Genomic DNA, 25,546 nt, shown 5'->3' on the forward strand with positions numbered 1-25,546 from the left:
CCACGAGTTTTCCATGCGATGTGCGAGAGATGCCTATACCCAAAAGTGCGAATAACGACCGCGTCCATAAGAATCATTACGAATCACGGGAAAGTACGAATCACGACCACGAGTTTTCATTACGATTCACCGCCGCAGCCTATACCCGAAAGTACGAATCACGACCGCGCCCATAAGACGCAATAGCCGCATGCCGCCCCGCCATAAGAAATAAGAGCCGCATGCCAACACGAATTTCCAAGCCGCGTGCGAGCGATCCCTATACTGAAAAGAGTTACCGTGCGAGAGGGGCCATAAGACGCAATAGCCGCATGCGAGCGGGCCCATAAGGCATAAGGAGCCGCATGCCAACACGAGTTTCCCAGCCGCATGCGAGCGGGCCCATAAGAGCCCCACCCACCTCACGACCGATCATACTAACTACTTACGATATGTTCATAAACAGGAACAGTTACTTCGAGTAGCGTCGAGACAATACCTTATTTCATGTCAAGAATTAGTTTCCTGTAAGTAATTGTTTAATTGACGAATATGCACTGACCTGCTTGTAAGCGTGCTTGTGACAAGGCGCAAAATATTAAAGTGAAGATAACACCCAGCATTGTGAATATGTTTACGCCAAATATCAACATTACGTGTTTCGATGACAGAACGGTCGGCTCTGGCTCTTTTCCGATTTTCTTAGGCGGTGAGTCTATCAAAAAATTGTAATGAAATGACGTATACGAGGTTGTATTATAGCATTGTTAATCTCAACTCGGAGTATGTGGGCGATACTATCATTATAAGAAATTTGTTCCATATCGAAATTGAGAAACTGGTATTTAAAATTGCAGAATTTGAGCAGTTGTGCGCGTATGCCGGTATAGTCTTGCATCTCGTTCCAGGTACTTGATTCATATTGAGCGGCCGGCGAAAAGTTGCTTGGAATTCAAAACGTAAAACCTACTTTCACATGTTACTGCGTGGACTAAAACCATAGACTGTATGGATCGAAACGAAAATTCGTTTACTTTCAAGCCCGTTTGTTATTATGCCGCGATTACGCAGCCCATTCAAAATGAAGTCAATGTAGCAAATTATGGAGTAATAATTAAAGTCACTAGAAGTCACAAAACCTTCATTGTTGTCATAGTCGCATTACGCATTACACAGTCGGTCGGTACACGGTCGGTACGTGATACGATATGGGCACTAAATATTTTTTTTACTGGAGTCACGAGTCAACCCGTCTTTTTAGTAGTTAGTGCCGAGCATATCGCCATGTTGAAGGAGTGCAATTTAAGTCGATTTTATGACAAAAACACGAAGACATCCACTTGGTCAAGTGAGGACGAATATTTGATTAGACAAATGAATCGGAGTCGTTGTTGGTGTATATTTTGTCACTGCCCGTTGTAACAATATACAAAACTATCAAATTGTCCGGTGTGGTTGTCAGTTTTCAAAACGAAAATGATATTGTTACCCAGGGAGAAGGTAGATTTCCAAGTGGAAACTGTATTGGTACTCAGGTAAATGATAGTTTCCAGACGAAAAGGGTTTGTTACCCAGGAGAAAATGATTAGTTACTCTAGGTAAAAGTATTTTTCCAAGTGAAAATGTATTGTTACACTGGGTAAACACCGGATCTCCAAAAGAAAATGATATTTTTACTCGGGTAAACGACGGACCACCAAGTGAAAATGTTTTGTTGCTCAGGGAAAAAGGTTTGTTACCCAGAGAAAAAATATATTTCCAAGTGAAAAAGGTTTGTTACCCAGAGAAAAAATATATTTCCAAGTGAAAAAGGTTTGTTACCCAGAGAAAAAATATATTTCCAAGTGAAAAAGGTTTGTTACCCAGGGAAAAATAGATTTGCAAACGAAAAAGGTTTGTTACCCAGGGAAAAATAGATTTGCAAACGAAAAGGGGTTTGTTACTCTAGGAAACGATAGACCCCCCAAGTGAAAATGTATTGTTACTCTGAGTAAACGATAAATCCCCAAAGGATAATGGTATTTTTACTCGGGTAACGACCGACCTCCAGGTGAAAATGGTAATTTTACTTGGGTAGGTATCGTATGTTTAGTGTCGTTGGTATTGTTAAACGTTGTCGCCGGTAGCTGTTGGTATACTATTACGAGTGTGAAAAGGATTTACACGGCCTGTGCAGAGTATCGCGATAGTAAACATATTTTTGGTGCGACGAAACAAGATCGTTGTTTAAATTTTAATACATTTCGATTACCGAGTTGCTGTACAGTAGAGACGACTCTACATTAGACCGTGCTGTATACTTCGATTAAAACCACAAGACCACATGTAAATCTATTCGCGCAACTCGATGATGTTGATATAGTGTTACTAAAATTAATTATTACCTATTTACACAACATAAAAATAACAATTCATGTCGTAGCAGGTTTCTTGAACTCGTGCTTGATGAAACGAATGGTGACAAGTAGGCTTTGAGTGAAAAATAATTATTTAGAGTAGTGACAGTTTGTGACCAACGAATGTAAATCGACCATGATATTACAATATACGCTTTCGTCAACATAACGACTTGGCGTAGAAACACTTTCACGTTTTTTCAATAACTGGATTCTCGAGACTTGTTACTTGTACGATGTATCGTTGGTGTGCGAACTATAACGACCATTTTGTATGATAGTATGTTTTAATTGTATTGTTGCGAGGACAATCATGTGATGACTCAGCACTTTTCGTTAGCAAAGTAGGTTGATTTGTGTGTAAGATTTGTGGAAAGTAAGTCGAATACATACTTTTTTGTGGAAGTAACTGTATTATTGTGATATAATTGGCAGGTCTCTCAAGCAGTGACCATGGTTTTGTTTTTGAAAGATGTATCGATATCGGTATAATATTTTCTAAAAGTCAAACTCGGACGGCTATCATGACTGTGTAGGACTTACGATAAACACCTTTGTTACAAGAACTATGATATTTCTGTAAGTACTATAGTTTTGTGTTGGATTATTTGAATATTTAGATGTGTGACCATTCGTGTAAAAAAAGTTTGTAGAGTCTAAACAACCATTTGGTTTCGTAGTGTGAGGATCACAAGTGCGTGAAAATTGTTTTCTACTGGACAGATATGATTTGTATTTAGAAAAAACGACCCACACCGATAAAGCGACGTTGTTTAATATCCGATGAGTGCGTGAAATTACCTTACGATTTGATTTAGTGAGTTAATTGCTGGTGATTCAATCACATACAAGTATATGGTCTTTTAGTGACTGAGTATTGTGATGACATTTACTTTGCCGAATGGCAATGGGAAAATTTCCAATTTCTCTGTTCGTGTGTGTTGCACAAATAGTTCTAGTATGAAATCAGTGAACATCATACAAATTGACAAAGACTTTCATTAGTTTGGTTAGATGATGACAATTATTCTGCAGGTTCAAATCGATATCACTACTATGAACAACAATACAAACACATTTTTCTAGATTTCAGTGTAGCACATACTTCGATTTTATTAATGCTGAGAGGTTTCTGTATTACTCAAGTATAGTTGAATAGGTGGTGCCTAGCAAACATATTCCAATTTGTCTTTTGTAATGATCAAAGTGTGTGTGAAATGATGCGAACGGATTAAGCATTAATCAAATGGTGGTATGTCAATTCACCTAGTGTGATATCTTGACACCAGGTAATGCGCGAAAGTGTTTCAATTCTCACCGACAATAAAGTATTGTACCGGTTATTGTTCAACAAAGGAAATTGTTGTTTCATCTTTAGTCTTGTTTACTGCAGACAATTACATTTGTAAAATATTTCCTGATATCCACAATACACTGCGTGGTTTGTACCAAGGCTGAATAATTTTCCAATCGAGAACATTTTAGACACACATAGTTTACAACTCAATATGTTAATAACAATGGTACTGAAAAGTTTGTTGATGTCAAAATAACCTTCACCACAACGTCGGGTCTAATTAACGCAAATAATTTAATAATCAAGTCATGATCAACTATTACATATGTCAAATCAATGTGTCAATCCTTATGTTTACAGCATGATAACTTTCGATACAACGCCAGCGTTCGATTGTAAGAAATGAATCCCCAACTACGTTGATCAGACTTTCAAATCTCGTATACTCAAAAATATTATGTTAATCTCAAGGCGCCTGCATCGAGTAGTAATTACTTTTGTCTTACAAAATATATCGAGTAGTAATTACTTTGTCTTGCAGAATATACCGCGTAGTAATTCCTTTATCTTACAGAATAGTAACTACTTCAATTGAACAAAAAAAGACGCATCGTCGGAATATGAATACAACCGAACTTGTTATGATTTTAGACTGTAGCGATTGTATGTACTCTAGTAATCTTGTCTACTTTCTATACGGATACTCTTGAGTTGGTTGGGTAAGTTACAAACGGATTTACTCGGCAAGGTTTTCCTGATTGACTGAGTATGGTAAAATGTTAAAATGTCGAGTCTTAATACTATTTCGTTAACTCAATTGCAATAAAAGATAACCCGCATTCAAATAATCCGTAAGCTACAAGTGGATTTAAAACTTGATGATGTTTTGTGGTTAACTCAAGTCAGTGGTCATGTTTGTGTTGATTTCAGGAATGATCATGACGAGTTGGGCGGGTAAATTAGTTAATGTGGTAGTAACAATAACCGTAAAGAGTTGCTGACATTCCAATATCTTTTATGCTGTAATATACGGATTCACTTGTGATAATTTAATTCTCAGTTATTGTTCAGACATTCAAATATCGTATACTCAAAATGTAATAGGTTTATGTCAAGTGTATATGTGCCGATTAGTAAATACTTTGTTTTACAGAATAGTAACGACCTTTACAGTTGAATAAAAAATTATCGGCCATATGAATACAACCAGGTTGAATTATTTCAAGTTTGTGAGTTGTGGTGATATAATCAAGTAAGTGAAAACTAGATTTTTAACACCGGTTAATGTTGTGAATAATTCTTTTGAGTATGGTAAGATGTTAAATGTCACTTTGAAAAACGGAAAGCGGGATTGCGAATAGAGTTGCAATGTTTCATTACTTGTTTCAAATCAATGTGCGTATAATCTCGAAATGTGACTGGGTGAAAGTTGGTAGTCATGTTTGTCAATCTATTTCAATTCAGACTATGTCAAAGTCCTAATATTTCATTTTGGATTATCTGGATTTACCTTTAGTACATCCTGCGAATGGATTCCGATGCGGTACTATAACATTTTTGATAATAATGACTCAAGGATTTTCAATCAACAATACTGGAATTTTTTTGGTAATGCTAGAGTTGCCAAATGATTAGTTGCGTGTTTTTGTTAAGTGTTTGATTTCAAGTTAATAAAGACAATAACTGTGTAATGCACATACTTGTGATTCTTGATTCTTGGAGAATTATAGTTGGTATTGATTCTATAAGTGTGAAAACAGTGGCGCGGAATGTGCGAATAATCCGATGCGGCTGAATGTTGGCGTCAGTAATATTCAGGTTACGTTCGATTCAACAAAAACGCGTTAAAGGGATTTGTCAAAGGATTAGAGTTGTACCGATTTAAAACATTCAGATACGAATCAACTTGAGTTGTGTAGTGAGTTTCATTTCAAGTTGACAAATTGACACATTGCTTGAATATTCTTATCACGCAACTAAAGTCCACCACTATTCCGGAGTGTCAAAACATATAGCGACCACCAGAAAGTGTCAAATTGTTGGTTTTCGAATCACCGTCTGCGATGGCTCTGTTATTCGTTACTTATTAAATCTTACCAGTGAAATCCAGTTTCGCGACTTACTGATTGTTGGTAACCGAATCGCCGTCTACGCCGGCTCCGTGACAAACTAATTACCAAAATATTACTTGTGCGTGATTCCTACCTCTGTAAATCCACACCACGAGAGATGGCTATGCCAGTAGTATAGTCGATCGGTCGTGACGGGCTATTGTGGCTTATGGCGGGGTCGCGATTCGCCGTGAAAACCCGGGGTGGCGATTCGCCTCTTATCTCTTATGGCGGGGCCGCGATTCGCCATGTGTTCTTATGGGTGCGGTCGTGATTCGCCCTTTCGGGTATAGGCTGCGGTCGTGATTCGCCGTGAAAACTCGGGGTCGTGACTCGCCTTTTTTGCTATAGGCGGTGGCGGTGATTCGCCTGTCGTGTATTCTTACGGGTTCTGTGGTGACTCGCCATGTGTTCTTATGGGTGCGGCCGTGAATCGCCCTTTCGGGCATCTCTCGCGCGGTGTTGAATATGTATCAAATAAATAGTCATGTGAATGAACCTTTGTTAATGTGTATATCGTAAATTATTATATATGATGTAGTTTAGTCGTGACAAATGACCGATCGTGTTCTAAGTCTTTCCTCGCTATTGATCGCTAGCTGAATAGTACTTTCAGATCGGATTATTCGCACCTTCCATACCGCTGTTTCGCACCTACAGAATAGTCTGCTGTTCACAGTCGCGACTTCACGGCGATAGCGCAATTTTCGCACCTCGACCAGTAGAACAACACCGCGCTAACCCAGTTGTCGAATCACATAGACCAAACATTTCTTGTGAATGGAAATATTGTATTGTGGTATACAAATAAGCAAACTATTCTTCCAATTCAACAAGTCTAGTTAACTGATCGATTTTCAATCTGCCGACACAGTTTTTAACACGAGTGAGTTGATATTTCTTCCCGGGTACGAGCGAGGCTTTGGTCCATTGATCCAAAACCACCTCGCCAGTATCATCCTTCAATGTAAAACTGTATAATTTCAACTCCTTTCCGGCGTCGGAATTGACCATCTTCTCCTCTCGAGAAACACAAGTAGCAGCGATCGATACGTATTCGTCTTTATTCCCGTATACCGATTCGCAGGTCAGTAATGGATATTCTTCAGTCGTATGTCTCGATTTTCCATGCGGGGTTACTGACGAAGCCCGACCCAGTAATACAATCGGTTTGCCAGTAAATTTATCAATTTGGACCCAACCGGATTTGACCATGAGATTTTTTCGTTTGTTGAATGCTTTCTCAATGTTCCCGAATAATTCGCGATTGAAACACGTGAAAGATATCTCTTCATTATTACCGTCGATGAATATACCTTTGAGATATTGACAAACACCACCTCTTTTGGGTGATGAAACGAATTTGACACCGACATGGAAATTTGAAGTTGCTCCGACTTGCATGCTGGTGACGCTGTTCGATGCCATATCGTTTGGTAAAGTGAGAGTCATCAACAAATCAATCGTCATTTATAGAATTAACCGCGTGTTATAAAACAGGTTAACAGGCTTTGTATAACGCTGATGACCCGCGTGAATAGACTTGGGTTGAAATAAACTTTACAGGAGTTCTGTAAGAAAGGATGCCGTTCACAAGTGACAAACGACACGAATGAATTTTCTTCTTACCCATTCACTTATCAATGTACTGTAGTGAGTATTCAAGATGTCTGTTGTTAAATCTCTGTACAATGCAATCGAACGAATGTCGCTCTTCATCGCTGCAATGCTTATGACACTAAACACACCATTCCAGTCGATACCGTATGATCGAATCGAGTTAACCAACGCGGTAAAATCACACTTTCGAACACGGTTCACGTTTTCTCCATGTACATAGAAATCTAGCACTCTGTGGATGAATTTTTCCGTTTCGCTCAAGGTGGGGGTTGTTAAGTTATGATAATACAGAAGATAATTCTCAATAATCACACTAGTTGTCATAACGAATAACTATCAGCTGAAAAAGTAAACCATGACACCACGAGGTGTTAAAATGGTGAAATATACCTCTCGATCACCTAGAAAGAAGAGGTCTGTGTTAGCGTGTGAAAAATTAAATCTATAAATAGACACCACCGCGACCCGGTTGTTATACTTCACTGTCGCAGACATAAACGTTGGTTGGAGCAGTTAGATTAATTATTATACAATGGCCGAGGTTCAGATAGATAATCTTGACAAATCTGGTTATGAACCAAATGCATTCGAATCGCAATTTGAAGAGAACGCGGATATCTTTGATGCGATTAATCCTGGTGATCTGATGACGCCGGATTTAAGAGTTGAATCCACAGAATGCGACTCTACGACAACGATCGAAATGCAGTCAAACTATACAGATATAGCGCGCCAGACGTGGCTGAAGTCGGGTCAACTAACTAGAGAAAGCGCGATTAACGACCTCGCGAACTTGTTGACGACGCCGTGTGTACCGATCGATGAGGCGAACGTTAGCACCGAATTACCGAGTACTGAGAAGCCGTCGACTTCTGGGGTGACGCTACCACGCTCCGCGGGGTCGCTATCGGTAACTGATACTCCTAAATCTGTATCAACCGACAAGCCGACTCGAAAAAGAGCCATATCGACAACGGCGGGGGTAGGCATACTGCCAACTAAACAGATTCGTAATGCGAAATCGAAAAATTCGAGTCGTACTGAACCCAGACAGAAGGCTAGCAAGAAACCTGCGAAATCGAAAACCGTGAGTGACGACGATTTTCGCGACGACGTGAAGGGAAAGAACAAGCAAGAAGAAAAACTATGTCAATACACAGTTGACAAAATGGTTACCCACCTCCAGACTATTGACGTTGTTAAGCCGCATTTAGGTTCAATACTATGTTATGTTGACTCATTGATGGAGAAAAAAAATTTGACTGTCACAAAGCTCATGACTGATATCAAACGATTGCTTACTGTCAAGGGTCAGCGTTGGAGTCTCGATGAGATTCAACCTGAATTAAATACCGCAACCGATGAGTACTTACATCGACTTCTAGAAATTAGAACGAAATTGAAGTATAATTTGTGATTGTGCTGCATGATTTTCATTGTTGTGAGTGTGTATTCTCAATTTCTGTTTACCGTTTCAGATTTTACATTAGAACCATAAATAATAGCTTCTGAAAGCGCAACCACCAACGGCGCTGGTGGTCTTTTAATCTCGAATCAGCGGTTTAGGTCTTTCTCTCCGGGTGTCGAGCGGCGAACAACGTGGCTTACTGTCTGGGTATATTCGATCGCGAATTGGTGGATAAGGAGTTAATTAGTAAGTTATTCGGTACGATTAGGCTACTTGGATTTATGAACGTAATATGTTATTCGTTTATCCTACAGACAAAACAAGCGTCGGAATTAAAGAATTGAAACGGTGAGTTATTACTGTTCAGAACTATTGAGCATGATGTAACGATTTTGTTGTTGAACAGACAGAGCAACTCGAGTTGAACGCGCGAGTCTACTGGTAAGTTATCTGCTATAACACAACGTTAGTGGACATAGATTGATGTGTTACTTGTTTTATTAAGCGTAAAGAATCGAAGACACCAACAAAGAAACTAGAATGTAAGTAAGACTAGTTTCATGTTCCCCAAGTGCTGAATTTGACCACGTGTTATTAATTTTACAGATGAGTCGACGCAGACGGAATCGTGTTCGCGAAGAACCGAATGCACCGCCAGAGATTGGCGACGAACACCAAGAAGTTGTAAATCAGAACTGGCAAGCGATAAAATCGTATGTAGTGAAAAAGACCAGTCATGTGTATAATATTCGAGTTATCGATCGTGAGCTAACAGATGTTTACCGCGATATCCAAGCGATATTTTTCTCCGAGTCACATACCTTTAAAGTGAACTACGCACAGGCCTTCATTTTATATCACACTGAGACTCTGAGATTTCGGTATTTTCACGCTTCGGCAAACATCGATAGTGTATTAGAAACACCGGCGCTAATTTCAACACTACCTGAATTCGATGAATTTGTTGAATCTATTCACTTGGAAACCGCACTTGATTTGTTACAAAACTCTCGAGCAGATACAAAGTCACTGCCAGTCTGTCTGACTAATGTCCAGTTTTATGTATACCCTACGGGTCATTTACTGATTGGTTGTGTTGGTATTAAGCTACCGACATGGCTTGCGAGAGCGAGATGCGTCATGACATTTACCCATCGAAAAAATAGACATCGGTACAATGACAATCTGTGTGCTTTTCGCTGTATTGGTCACTCAGTAGGAAAAGATACCAAAGATTTGGCTCAACAATTTACTTCGGTATATGGTGTCAGTGTAGAATCTGGTGTGACACTTGACGTGTTGAATGATATCGAGGTCTTGTTTAATGTGGCCATATTCGTTTACACCAAAACTGAGGGTAAAGCTGTCGCGCTCCGGCGTAGTACGTTTGAAGCGAAACCTGTGTATTTACATTTAGAAAGCAACCATTTCTGTTTCATTACTGATATGAGGCGATATATACAGACCTATAAATGTGATGTTTGTCAACGGTTGTTTACTGAACAATATGATTTGACCAGACACAAATGTGTGACGGGTCCTGTTGAAGTGTTCCCCGGCTGGGTTTATAGCCCTCCTCTGAACATCTTTGAAAAACTTGATCTAGAAGGGGTGTTTGTTCCTCGTCAGCTTCGTTATTTCAAATACCGTATCGCGTTCAGTATAGAGAGCTTGTATGATACCTCTAAAACTTTGCGAGAGCACCAGAACATCCCCATCTCTGTTAGCATATCGTCTAATGTGGAAGGTTACTCGGAGTCGCATGTAATTGTCTCGAGCGGTGACACAAACGATTTGTGCGCACAAATGATTGATCATTTTCATGATATTCAAAGCGAATCATTCAGACTGTCACTCACAGAATATCAACCCTACTTGGACATGCTCAAATCAAAAATTACCGAAATGAAAGCGCTTGATCCTTCAAAACACCCAATACCCCTTGAACGTTTACAGGAGGAGTTTATGCGTTATTTACGTCAAATTCCTGTTTTGTCGTTCAATGGTGATCGGTATGACTTGAACTGGCTCAAAGCGTACTTGTTTGGTTTTCTCGTTGATGACAATCTTAGTGTACTGAAACGCGGTAACAAATTTCTCTCAATGACGACCAACAGACTCAAATTCTTGGATATTGTGAATTACTTGGCACCCGGGTTCTCGTATGATTCATATTTGGAAGCCTTCAAATGTAGCACCACTAAAGCTCACTTCCCGCATCAGTTTCTGACTAGTTTGGAGAAGTTGGATAACTCGAGTCTTCCTAGCCACAACGAGTTTTATAACCCACTAAAAGGTTACAATATATCAACATCGGAATATGAAAACTGTTTGAAGGTTTGGAACGACAACAAAATGACCTCTCTGCGTGATTATCTCGGATGGTGCAACGCGAACGATACTCGCTACCTCATAGAGGTTTTAGAAAAACAATTCCAATCTTTCAAAAGTCAATTCAATGTTGATATATTCAAGGATACGGTCTGTCTGCTCGGGGTTGTATCGAGACATCTTTTTAATAGCATCCCACGGGATTTCGCAATGTTCAACGACAAACATAAAGATCTGTTTTCGCTATTCAGGGATAATTTAGCGGGTGGACCATCGATCATTTTCCATCGACACCCAAAACCAGGTGTAACTCGAATCAAAGAACATGTCTATAAGGAAAATGCACAGATTGCGCGACATATAACAAGTTTGACCAGCGACTCACTCTATCTGTATGCTTTAAGTCGACCAAGTCCAACCGGATTTGCGGTACGTTGGCAACCAATCGACGCCGAGTGTACTAAATTCAAACCTGTCAAGACCGCGCCGAAATGCTCAGACTGTAACCCAGTGGATGAATTGGTATTCTCATATTCATAAGGTGCATGTTCACCACGCTTTTAACGGGTCTGAAATTCACGTGGGGATACGCAATTATCGACCTGATGGGTTTTATCGTAATTCGGCCGGACAAGGGATAATCTTATTGTTCCTTAGATGCGATTTTCACGCCCACGATTGCAGATTCGGATGTGATGACCCAGTACGTCGAGAGCGAGCTAAAGATATTCATGATTATTATGAAAGTCTCAATTATCAGGTGGCCACCGGCGATGCAGATCTCGTGCTTTTATTAGGAAAAATTCGGATTCGAGTCGTTACAACGCTGTAATATAAGTGAATAACATACGCAACCGCCATTCTGCGATCCAGCACGTCGGACGGCGTACCGCACATCGGTAACTCTTCAAATATCATTATCATCTACATATATATAGATTTCCGATCAGTTTCAAAAATAAGTCATATCTTCGGCGGTTTCGATATATTTCTTTCACTATTGGGTTGTTTATTTGCGATAGTACGCAACCGAGTCGATCACAGTCGGTGAAGTAATAATTATGGAGATGAGAGTGTTCCTAGATTAAGTCAAAATTGTAGCGTTAAGTCAAAAAATGTCAAAATTGTAAACAAAGTCAAAAATACAACCCTTAATTATAAACTCCAGACTCGAAGCCAAGCAAGGGTGATTTTAGAAAATGAATTTTATTTTTTTGTTATAAATTGATTTTTTATTATTTTTGTGGGATTTTCAAACATAATGGGAGCCGCAAGAAGGCTAGGTGGGAGCCGCGGTTGGGAATCACTGCATTAGAGTATCCGTGGCTTGTCCATATTATAAAAACTATAACATATGAAAAAGGGAAGACTATTTCGAAATGAATACTTACATGATAATTGCACAGTGAATATTTCGAGATGTGTCACAATGACACAATTTTGCATGCCATCGTCAACAATACCTTTTCACATGTTTGATGGTTATATGAACGTCATTCAACCGTCACTGTGGCCTATAATTTTGAAGTAAATTCGTAGTACTGTTGGAGTCGGAGTCGGAGCTCTATGAGGAAAATAGTCGGAGTCGGTACGTTTAAAGACTCTGGAGTTGGAGTCGGAGGAAAAATTTACCGACTCTACAGCCCTGATTGATATCTTGAATTCCATTCATTGTTTAGGGCTCCTACGAATCAACGAACGCCTAAACGACATCAACATGACCACAGCAATTCAATGCTACAAATCGGATTGCTATATCGCCCTTTAGAAAAGATAACGCATATAAAAAGTTAAATAGTCAGTCTTTGAAATAAGTCATATCTTGTTGTTGATTTGCGATATTACGCACCAGGGTCGATGACAGTCGACGAAGCATTAATTATGTAGACAAATAGTGATCATTTATCGACTTAAATAGTGAGTGAATATATTATGAGACGCTGTTTATAAATGCTATGACCACTCTGGATCGAGCATCTACTTATATACACTCATTGATTTATTAATTTGCACCTATTTCTTAGAATTCAAACGAATGAACGAAAGCCTTCATGATAACATCATGATCATATCTAATGGTGAGTAATTCAATTACCTATACAAATCGGTGACGAAGTTGTCCTTTTGCAATTATAACGTATAGGAATAGTTAAATCGCCAGTCTTAAAAAAAGTCATATCTTGGGAGGATGCGATATATTTAATTCAAGTTTGGGTTCTTCATTCGCGACGACGAAAGTCGATGACATAGGTCGCAAAGAAATATTAATGTAGACGAAAGTATTCCGATAAATTACCGCGATTTTAATTGGGGTTGCATTCAAAACAATAATGTTTAAAGCATGGTCCTATTTGAAAAATGTTTTTTATTGTTTTTATTAAACATTATGTAACGAATCTTGATGTGTGACGTCACAATGAAATGACATTGACAGTAGAGAATTAGGGTAAATAGTGGGGGTGGTGCGAACCCATGAAAGGTTCTTGTTATTATAATTACGTAGGAGATTATCAGAACCGGGATCCGAACCCACTTCCATTGACGTCGTGACTGCAGTGCTTAACCAAATGCCCATGACGTCACGTGGCGTCATATTTCCAATTCCAACCCTACATTTCAATAAAGTAATATGTTAATGTACATGATACCTAGCGACTCAGGTCACATTTTGCCACAACGCTCAAGTACATATAACTTTTCAAGCGTCACCAAATGTATCAACTGGACTGGAACATTCAAATGCGATAATCCCATAAATCAATACCTTCCGTCGCCTTGTTAGCAATTTCGACGAGGACTTGCGAGATAATAGGTTAGACCAGACATTGTATTCACCGTCAGACTAACTCCTGATAATCGATTGCTGTTGAATCAAACTCAGCGACATCTTTTCGTGTTATTTGTAGGGCTGGGCAAAATCGAGTACATGAGTGATTCGATTTTGAATCGAGTATTATATACTTCGAGTCAAGTCGAGTATTCGAGTATTACTAATTGTGACGTAATAACTGTTTACAAGATGACAAAATCCGAATATGTACCTTTTATGCGGCCACAAAGAAAATAAAGTCTGTTCTCCATCACATTGAGGATACTGAAATAATGATCAGCATATCTTCGACCAAGCCTATATACTTGAAGCCTATCTGAGAAGTTGGCGACTATATATTCACAGCAATGGCCATTATGCAATTATAGAGTCGTCAACGTCTCTCTAGACCAGGGGCGGGCAACATACGGTCCACGGCCCGATCCGGCCCGCGAAGGTATTTTGTCCGGGCTGCGGACAGTTTTTCGTATTACATGATAATGTGGCCCGCGGCCCCAGTCAGGCGAGATTCCCCACTTCAGTACTTGCTTACTACGTCAAATTTTAGTGACTGTGTTATCATATGCGTGTATGCGCATTGCGCATGCACAACGTGTGAGAGTGGACCTTAAGTTTGTAGAAGCGAGAAGACTTGCACCATCGCCATTTACAATATGTGCTCAACCCTAATGTCGTTTGTGGTAATCATGTTGTTTGTCCACTACATTCGTGATTTACACCAGGCTGATATTTCACATTTTTGATTCCGTAATCGCCGACTCAAAACGGGTCGCCGGATACTTTTCAAATTTCGTAGAGGACGTAGGCCTACTTAACCCTAATGAATTGACATCTTGGTAAGTTTGTGGTACCGGGCTTATCGAACGCCTTGAGATCTTTATTAAAGGATTGCACCGTGTGGTAAATGATCAGATAGAAGCAGACATGGCGACGCCTGTATGACAATACTATTCTCAAATCCACATTGTCTTCGTCATTGCAGTCGTTAAAATACATTCATTGTACATGATTTATGCCTTGTATATGAGGATAAATTGGCAAATAATGTATCGATTCAGCAATCCGGCTCGCCAAGCACTTAATTTTTCTATATGCAGCCCGCCGACTGGATAAGTTGCCCGCCCCTGCTCTAGACCAAGGGGCGGGCAGCATACGGCCCACGGGCCGGCCCCGGCCCTTGACGGTATTTTTAGTGGCCCGCCGATCGTATCCGGTCTTACATGATAATGTGGCCACGGACACGAAGCCTACTACGTCAAATTATAGTGACGGTAGGTTCTTCATTAGTCCTTTGTTCGAGCTGCGTTCCAATCTGACTGCTGTTCACGTACAGTGAACTTAAGGTTTATACGTCCGACATGCAGCCAGAGTTCAAAGACCTTGTTGACAACTTTGATCGACCATAATCTTCTCATTGACTTCAACTGCTATTGAAAATCCGAATGTTAATAAATGCATTAAATAGCCCCTAACCATGGCCTCTACCTTCATATGTCTTGGTGCGTCGTGGCGCAGTAATGGCCGACGCCGAAGTCTCCTATTTCCAGAAATCATGCGTATTTCTGTTGGGTGACGGGGACCCCAACATCAAGACACATGAAAATATTAAATCGCGCACAGCGCGAAAACTTTTGAAAAAGTCGCTTGAATTTCTGAAAAATTACTCTATCATTCATGTTAATTCACAAAATAAATTTGGGCTTCCTTCGATTTCGGGCCGCCCACTCCCAATTAGGGGGTTTGGGGTACGGTACTTACAGTCACGACTTCAATACAGCCATTTTAACGCGCAATCGCCCCCTTCGTCCGTTTTTGCCCCCCTATCGCCCCCTTCGTTATTTTCGCCCCCCTAGACCGCCAAATCGTTCCCTGGGGGCAATATCGCCCACTTTGGGAACCACTGCTCTATAGACTATAACAACGTGTATAGGTCTTTTGGAACGACTTCTATCTATATCCAAGCGAAGAAGTCAAGTAGTGCGACGCAAAATACAGATGACGATCTAAACACAGGTTGGAAACTTTTCAGCTTCCGGACCGCATTCAACATCGGAATCCGTTCGCGGGCCGCATCATAGTATAATCCAGTGGTTCCCAACCGGTGGGGAATTCCCCACTAGTGTGGAATTCAATGGATTCTGGTGGGAATAGATGCATTTGCTTAACATTATATGCAGGATAGACTACATATTTACGGAGCCACATGCGCTATTACCGTTACCAGTAAACTGCTCTGGAATGTATCGAAAATTTTATAGCGTGTTGTTCACCAAAACTCATTTAACTCTGGATAATCAATGGTTGCGTCACAAACGCATCCAGCGCGACCAATATGACGTGATATAACGATTTCGCTCAATATTGATGGATACCGGTAACGATTCACAATACGTATACGGCAGTGGTGCCACTCCTAGTGTTTTGACACTAGATCTAGTGTTTTTTCGGTCGTCCTAGTGTTCTAGTGTTTTATTTTGCACAATTTTGATAACTAGTGTTTTTCTGCAATTTTGCGAACAATGAACATTCTAACATTAGACTACTAAATTATCATCCAAATTTATCGCTAATAAGGCGATTTGGTGTCCCTTCTCCCTTGCTGCGTGTTTTCAACAAGCAATTATTACGTAACCGGGTGCGCTGTGAATCCGCCCACGTCATGCCGCTCGTACTAGAGAATGTAAACGTTTACATTCTATACTCGTACTAAACTTGGTAATATATTGGTTATACTTAAGAGCGAAAGTCTCGGAAAAAAGGAAGCGCGGTTTCGCTCTGATTCTCTGTCATTTGTTCTTGAATTCCCTCTATAGATTCAGGCAAGATTTTCATTTGCCGAGGACAGCATACTTTCGTACTTGAGTGTATTGAATCCGTTAACAGCCTTATCAACACAGCGAAAAGTAAAATCAATCATTCCTCTAGCTGTGCAATTTCCCTCCGTGATATTATTTGATGAACTTGATGATTTTTCTTCGTCTAAGATTTTTCGGAAGTATGGGCTGCTTTGGCGAAGTCACAAAATGAGCACATCAAATATACTTATGTTTGATGGACGGTGTACAATCGAAAGATAATTTTATGATGCCGTACAATTCGAGAGCGACAATATTACTTACTCTGTTGAATTCGTTTCATTAATTTTCGTTGAATAATAATGCAGTATATCAATTCGTTTCATTAATATTCGTTGAATAATCATGCAGTACATATGTATCGAATTCATGTGTGGAACACTTCTTATCTATGGATTTGCACCTTGGTCATCATGACTAGGCCTACTTGGCAACGGCAAATTTTTCCTGCAATTTACTAATCTAGTGTTTTTCACGACATAATCTTGTGTCTTTCCAGAAACCTAGAGTGGCAACACTGGTATACGGGTTATGTTGTAGTTATAGGCGATTGTCGTGCGTACTGGTGTGGTTGTGTGTCTTGTGAACTCAAACAAGCAAATAGTTTTGGATAGTGGGGAATGAAGATTCAGAATAAATCGGAAGTGTGGAATGAGGACAGAAAGGTTGGAAACCACTGGAGGTTGGGAACCACTGGTATGATCGAAATTATAAGCCAAGACGCCAACTGGATATAATACATAGATATGGATTAAAAGAATTAAAATATTGCATTGATGATAACGCACATTAGCCACAAACATTAACGAGATTTTACAATCAGGTGATCTTCAATCAATTCGTCTAAATTAGGGATTGAAGTAGGTTGTCACGATTCCTAAGACAAGATGGTAAATTCAATTTGTGAGCAGCGATCGGCTTACAGATATGCTGATTTTCCGTTGGTTAAACTTCAGAACGCACAATGCTTCATCATAGCCAGCATGTTACCTTTAAATACGTTTCAGTAAAAGGCTTGCTACTGTGTTAAATTTGCCTTCTTCACGTTTTTTTGTAAGGACGACATCGACATTATTTATTGTTGTCTCAAGCATTTGCTTAATTCAGTTGATTTATTTTGCACCTCGTAATTTGATATATTGGGCCTATAAATAGTTAGGATGTTCGGATGCAAGTGATATATATATATATTATACAACAAATATTACATTTTGCGTTTTCTCCGACAACGAAACAGAAGTAGGCCTTCCTATCAGTTGATTTGTTTTAATTGCATAGCATCATCGTCAACTTTTCGCTTATTGTATTGATTGGGACAGCGCATTATGAATAAATCGAGGCCTAAGCTATAAACATGTGACATGTAACTGCGCAAGTGCGTATAGACAACGAATCTACTTAACACACAGACGAAATAGTTTTTCAAGTACAGCACTGAAAGTTGCAATTCTAATCCAAAATCACAATTGTTATCCGAACAGATTTCTTTTTGTTTTGATCATCTTGGATGTTTAGCAACCGAAAGGTTTCAAAATGTGTGGACCTTACCCGAGGATGGGCTACTGCGCCAACCATAGAATCAAATAATACAATATTAAGATTATAACTCAATCCATCAATGATGCAACATTTTAGGAAAATGTTTAACCAAACCTCACCAGTAATTAGATTTGACTGCCCATTTTATCAATATTTATATTGCATTTCTTAATGACTTTGCTGGCCCTAGTTCGCCTACTCCTGGTGTATAAGCTATTCAGCCGCGCCGAGCGTGTGTGTATATATTGTATACTGTTAACACATAGCATAGCCGCACTATCGATCACTTGTAATTTTCCTAAAAGGAGACATTCCCGTTATATTGATTTCGACACACACGGCACTTCAATCTTTATAGTGTTGGCCAGACACTAACCTCGTGTTATAGGTGGCGCTACACTACAATTTTTAGAAATGAGCCACCGATTGATTAATTGATTCATAGTACCCGATTAATTGGCATTCTAGAGAATAGTTGTCACAATTCAGATTTATTTCGAATGTCATCGATCTCGATCACGGTTACTTCATAATGCTGTAATCGTCGTAGCCGATAACCAATACATCACGATTATATCCCGTGTTAGTACGACATAATGGTGGATCGTATTGGTAGTGGCGATATGTAATTACATCTCATGCACATCCTTATGTTTGAGATTTGGAATCACTGAAGAATAAAAGCCTGGCGGAAAACCTCAGCAATGTTTTGGTTATGAATGAGGATATTATTGTCAAGCTACTGCTGAAAGGTAGGTGTGGAATCACAATGTGTTCGCTGTTTCTACACCAAGCGAATCTAGGCAGTATGCCCAATTGGCTATGGCCATTTTTCGAGCGGATTCCCAGGATGTTGTATTCCGTTTGAAACTTCATTCAGTTGTCAATAAATAATCGCTTCAGTTGCGAATATGAGTAATATATAGTGCTGGCTGTTGGGCATAATGATTTATAAAAGACGATTTTTTCGAGTACTGAAATTATACGCTGAAAGTTGATTTGTCAACGAGAATTTTAATTTCGATACTAATTTTCAGTGTTGAAGCCTTGAAACATTGAGTAGCCGTAGTGTCGCATACAATACATATTGTGCGATGCTATACGAACGTTACTGGGAATAAAACATTTCTGAAGTTATGATCATTCCACAAAATGATCACCAAGTGCAATGAATTCGGTCTGGTCCAAAAACTACTAAAGTATCTTTAATATGATGGATAACGGACATTATATATATATTCTTTGTGGTGGCATAAAAGGTAAATATTTATACTTTGACATACTACATTCGGATATGATGTCACAATGAGTAGTACTCGATTACTCGACTCGAAGCAGAATACGTGATTCAGAATCGAATCACTCGGGTACTCGATTTTGCCCAGCCCTAGTAAGATATCCTTGATTACCAGAGTACAACTTTTCCACGTTAATCTATCAACGGCTTGACTATCTGCTGTTCCATAAGGGAATGAGGAGGTATCGGATACTAATTTCAGATAATCGAAATTTGAATGGGAATCGTGGATTTGTACTACACAGATATGATATACGCCGTTTGATGACATGAAATAATTTAGGCTCTGCATTTTATGTAACATTGGTATTATTTTTTTCAGGAAGATGCTGGAGACCAGGAGGCATATTTTCGGAGGAACGATGTTACGTGTTTTTCTTGGACAGAATGAATGTTTCGCAAGCCAAGGCAAAATGCGAACAACAGGGCGGTGTGCTCGCACAAATTTATAGCAGAAATCAGCAAATCGAATTGCAAGATTTCATACGGGAAAAGATACGATCTGGTACTCCTGGATTCTGGCTCGGAATGATCCATCATCATACGGTGGGCAAATTACTGTTGGTTGGCGTTCAATGGAGAGGCACTACAATAATCATTTGAATGATGGCGCATATTAGCAACAGTCGAGCAACATTCCACTCTGCTTAATTCGGACACTTCACTTACAACAACGTTCGTAAGCGGAGAATTGAATCTGTCCAAACTAAGCGGAAATCAACTAAACATGGTAACGCGTAACGCTTAATGCTAGGCAATGCATAACAACCAATGTACTGTTGCGCACTGCGCAGGACACAGGTTTTCGTCTGCCCCCCTCATGAAAGTAGATTTTGGTGGCCCCATAGCCTAAAGCTTCTGGGGGATTCGCTCGCAGGCCCGATTCTGCGACATCCGACACCACTACTCGACAACGCGCGTATTAGTTTAGCGGAGGTCAGCTGGTAAATGTTAATTAATTCGCGCACAGCGCGAAATCTTTTCACATCCAGTAATGATACCGTCAATATATTGGAAATTACATAAATTGCTAATAATTTTAGATCCCATCAATGAATATTGATCAATGATTGCCCAGCTAATGGATGTCTGTTGCGTCAAGGATCACAACCCCATCTTCTTGCACAGATAACGCATGCAGCAGGATCTATTTGTGAGGACGTCGGGACTTTATTAGTTCCACCTACCTACCTACCTTCTTGGCCTCGTCCGTACCTCGAAACCTTGCCCTTGGCCGTTAGTTTTAAGTCACCCGTCTCGTAACCACTGTAATAGTTGGAGGTTGGACGATTTGTCCAAATAACACAAATAAATCAAAAAGTTTTGATTGGGTGAAACTAAGTTCTATGGGTTCGAAAAGTATTGAAATCTAGCTAGCCAAATCGTTCAAACGTCAAAACCCTGCGATTAGGGCTGTTATTATTGGTACAACAAAGACAGATGGATTCCATTCGCGAATCTTCCGACTATCGCCAAGGGTGCGTGTCCCAAATGTTTAGGAACCACGTAGCTATGGTTTTTTCTAATCGCGCTTTCCTCTGCCGTATGTAGCCTAGCTATCTGAAGACTATTCGCAAGTATCATTACATTATCGAATGAGAAGCAAAATTTAGAAGTAATGTGTTGTACATTCGACCAATTGCGTATCCAGAACGTGTGAGATTGTTTTTACCATTAGCAACCTGTCGGCCATCAGATAACATAATAAATTAACACCTTCTACTAATATAATAAGTATTGCACCTATCTCACTCAGACTCAAGGAAGGGTGTGTGACTTTATGGCATCTCGAGTGATGAATCCTGACTTTGCGCCCAAAAAAGGCTTACTTAATTATAAATTGGAAGGGAATCAATTCAATCAATATTAAAAACCACCTACGCCAGCATTTTCTCTATTTCAGACTGTCCGCAGTGTAAGCGATATGAATTTGTGAATTTTAAACATTAAGGGAGGTATAGTTAAAGTACCGTAACGCAGTACAATGTAGAGCAGCGGTTCTCAACCTTTTTCGACACGCGCCCCCCTTAGCGATGGTCAAAAAAATCGTGCCCCCCTGACATTTATCGTAATGTCATAAAAAACACATCATCTAATACAGAGGTGGGCAACCTTCTTGCTAATCATGGCCGCATTTCGATTACTTATGTAGCCCAAGGCCGCATTCCAGGGCATAGCCGCAATGAACGATCTGGACGAAAAATACCTATGGCAAACTGTCCATATCCATTCCAGGTGAACTCCGGACTATTATACTTTTCGCAACGGCCTATTGTACGCACCGAAATCGCGAGTGGCAATGTTATGAATAGTTGCTGGCAGTGCATATTGTCGCGCCTAGCGCGAAAATTGTTCAGAGCCGGGAATGAATTGTTATTTCTTGAGGATTCCCATTCCTGCTCCAACTAAAATCGAAAAATGAAGTCTTGTTGAATTGCGCGGAGCGCCAAGATAATTTCAAGATTAAATAAAATATCTCGAAAATTCGGGAGTGAATTCGTAATTGCAATTTGCATGTCTACGGCTGCCAACACATACTAATTCCATTGGGCGTCGACGGCCGCACAAATTCCCTTCTACGTCCGCATGCGGCCGAACGGGCTGCCCGCCCCTGATCTGATAGTATACATAAGGTATATCTTAGGCCAATTTTGAATCCGCATTCCAGTTGTTTAGTCTTTTACATTGCTGACAATAAACTTCCCCAAACTTGTTAGAAAATAACAAAAAAACATTGAAAAGGACATCAATTAATTTCAAGGTAGGTTGCACTGAGACTAATCCTGATGCTGGTAGTGACTACAGAGAGCACGGCGTCGTTCTGTCCTGCCATGCTAAATTTGATCAGTTTTGGAAATGAATTAAATTGTGTTGATTTATAGCAAATTGAGGACGAAACCGGGCAACCTATATTGCATCTAAGTCTGTCTTAGGCAGTGCAGTTCGCCAGCTATCAACAACAGCTACCTAGCGCACAGATTTTTAGGATACTGCCAAAGCTATGAAGTAATGGATGACTTGCACGTAGGAATTTCTCTAAATCTTCAAAGAATATCAAAAACTTGCTCAAATGAAGTTGAAGTCAGGCTATACTCCGTTGAGCGCGACTGCTGGAGTTTTTTGGCAAGCTTTCTAGAATACGAATTAAGTTTAATATTTAATAATCGTCTCTTCAGAATGGTTGTGAAATACATGCTCAGTCACAATTTTTACAGACATTGACAAAATTGACAAAAATTTCTCGCGCCCCTCCTGAGAGCCTCCCGCGCCCCCCAGGTTGAGAACCCCTGATGTAGAGAAAGTCAGTTAAACTGTTCACAAAACAGGAAAATCTATACGTTTCTTCTAACTACCCGTAACGTTATACGTTTTGTTAAGGAGCACACACTGGAGTATAGTAATGGAACGACAACCGGAACTGCCAACTTTAAGTGGCATAGCGGCCACCCTTCATCTTACCCCAATGTATTGATTGAAGTTGCTAAATCAGACCGGAATCATGGCGGATTAATGGCCTATGCGCCAACGTCCACGCGAGAGGGAACACTGTGTGAAATTTAATTATAATATATTATATTCGTGTATTTCTTTAATCCTATGTAAACGTTAGGATGTATCTACAGTAATAAATAAACATACTGATTCGAAAATGTGAAAAAAACAAGTTGGTTTCATCGTGTCAACGTTCCTCTGAGACGGTCATATAGAAACCAGATGAGCAATGAGCATTCCTTCATCTCGGTGAGATAGAGAGATGTAGACTCCTCATGTGTCACTCCAACTGATGTAGTCGCCTCGAGAAACTGTGGTTCGAATCTAGCCATGTAGCACGATTCAAAGTTTTTGAGATATTTAATGGCTGGTTTTCAAGGCTATATTTTTTGCGCACGTCTAATAATACGTCTTTATAACAAAAGCGCAGTGAGAGACAAGATGAAGAGAAAATACGAAGATGCTAATCAAAGAACGACAAAAGCCAACAAGACCGACTGATCATGAAGGCATAGCCTACTGTTACATCAGGGTGTAGGCTAGGTCAAGAGAAAAGCACGCATGCGCACTGCGCAGCATATTAAGAAGTTCTAAAATCAGTATGCACGACTGATTATTCAAAGAGTCGACGCCATAACCCGACACCGGGCACTAATATTCGAGGAGCACAAACGATATCACTTTTATATCCAAGAACTAATCCTGCAAATAGTGTCGCTTTTTTATAGTTTGAATATTCGTAATGATAGCCTTTAGACATAGCGACTCTATAACCCCTTTGTGTGGAGGTCTCAGTAAAAGGTACGAACACGGATATTTGCAGAAGTGACCAAAAAGTTATCCCGGTTACTCAAGTAGAAGTAAAAACAATACGGTTAAAGTCTACTCAATGGTAAGTACCGATGCTGGGTGCATCTTCGCGACTAACACAAAAAGACTAATGTTGATACAAATTGGTGCAATATTCGAAAATTATTCCGTGTCTTTGATACATCGGGCCGTCATGACAATTTAACTCGTAGACGTGATGTTTACATATCCCAAAGCTACTTGTCTAATAACAGTTATTGTTAAAAACTGTATAGTATAAGTGGAAGTAATCAAAAAATACAACCATATACTTTTATTCTTCGAAAGATTTGCAGTACTTCGTTATTCACCACCACTGTATATTTGACTAATTGTGTTGCACCAGTCGACGAATAAACATATATTACAATCGAACTACGGCAGCCCACATGATAAGTTGCCGAAACCGAGATAATTTTATTAGATACGTATCTTGACTTGCGTCATATTTTATAGATCCTACAGTACATCGGGTTTGTAGTACAAAACTTGAAGATTGCTCTCATCTCAACATACAGTGCATATATCTAAAGGTTGTACTAAAGACTATGTTGTAGAGGCCAAAGTCCCGGTCGGTCTTTCTGGGTTTGGATTTACAATTGGAAGTATTTCGCGGTTGGATCGCGCCAGATCATCACTCGACTCGACTAATGTACGATACAATAAATGTAATAATGAAATCGAAATCAAGGTTGCTATATAGAACAGTGGTTCCCAAACTTTTTCGGTGTGAGGGCCAAAATTAGAATTTCAGAGTACGGTCGGGGTCGCACGAATACTACTATGAAACCGACCCAAACAGTCATCATGGCTATTTCAGAGTAGTTTTATTGCCCTGGCGAGATTTCGAAACTGGACACTGTTTACCGCTACTTATCTGCTGCATTGGGTGTCCGTTGAGTGAATCAGCTTTACTCGCCTAAACGCACGAAGAGCGAGAAATTTCTTTAGTTTCATGACTGAATCGGTCAATATCAGGGTTGTAATGACTCGAGTCATGACTCGACTCGAATCTGACTCGAGTCACGATTTTTTTGTGACTCGACTTGACTCGAGTCATTTTCTTGAAATGGGAAAATGACTCGACTCGACTCGAGTCACTATTTGGATTGACTCGACTTGTACTCGAGTCATTGCGCATTACTCGACCCAAGTCATTGACTCGGCTTATTTTATATGACTTGAAGATGAAGAAATTTGCAAATCGTAAAGGCTAGATCAACGCATCTGACGAATTCTGCCGCCATCGCTATTTGTCACCACTGCTTCCGATGCACTCGTCTGATATCAGATATGCCGTTGTAAAAACAACAGACAATGGTACATATTAGCAATGCATTGCACAAAGTGATCCAGTAATGAAGGTGTAATAGATCCTCCGAAATCAGAGTACTCAACACTTTTCAATTATACAAGCAAACAATCGAAGCAACGTTCAATTAGAGCCAATGCAATGACTCAGATGGTCGAGTGCTTGGAAGAGCTAGACTGATAAGCTCTTGCGTGGATTTGAAGGCGATGATTCTTTGCATTTTTCGGCGA

General features: G+C 39.9%; 1 protein-coding gene across 5 annotated transcripts in view; it reads left to right on the plus strand.

Moving 5' to 3' along the window:
* LOC145437050 (uncharacterized) overlaps positions 1-23,313 on the plus strand; it is a 120,513-nt gene extending 97,200 nt beyond the window's left edge. For 2 of the 5 annotated variants that reach the window (XM_080314221.1, XM_080314224.1), the window contains 4 exons: positions 13,167-13,220; positions 19,026-19,118; positions 19,986-20,209; positions 23,042-23,313. In XM_080314221.1, the coding sequence (XP_080170347.1) occupies positions 13,167-13,220; positions 19,026-19,118; positions 19,986-20,209; positions 23,042-23,224 (554 nt within the window). In that variant the 3' untranslated portion in view covers positions 23,225-23,313. The remainder of the gene's footprint in view (positions 1-13,166; positions 13,221-19,025; positions 19,119-19,985; positions 20,210-23,041) is intronic. The other 3 variants (XM_080314220.1, XM_080314222.1, XM_080314223.1) reach the window with 2 other exon arrangements.
* Positions 23,314-25,546: the final 2,233 nt, after the last annotated feature.

Source organism: Botryllus schlosseri, chromosome 4 (genome assembly GCF_051294905.1).
Source record: "Botryllus schlosseri isolate E-star chromosome 4, Bs_hap1, whole genome shotgun sequence".
In the NCBI taxonomy this organism is placed as follows: Eukaryota; Metazoa; Chordata; class Ascidiacea; order Stolidobranchia; family Styelidae; genus Botryllus; species Botryllus schlosseri.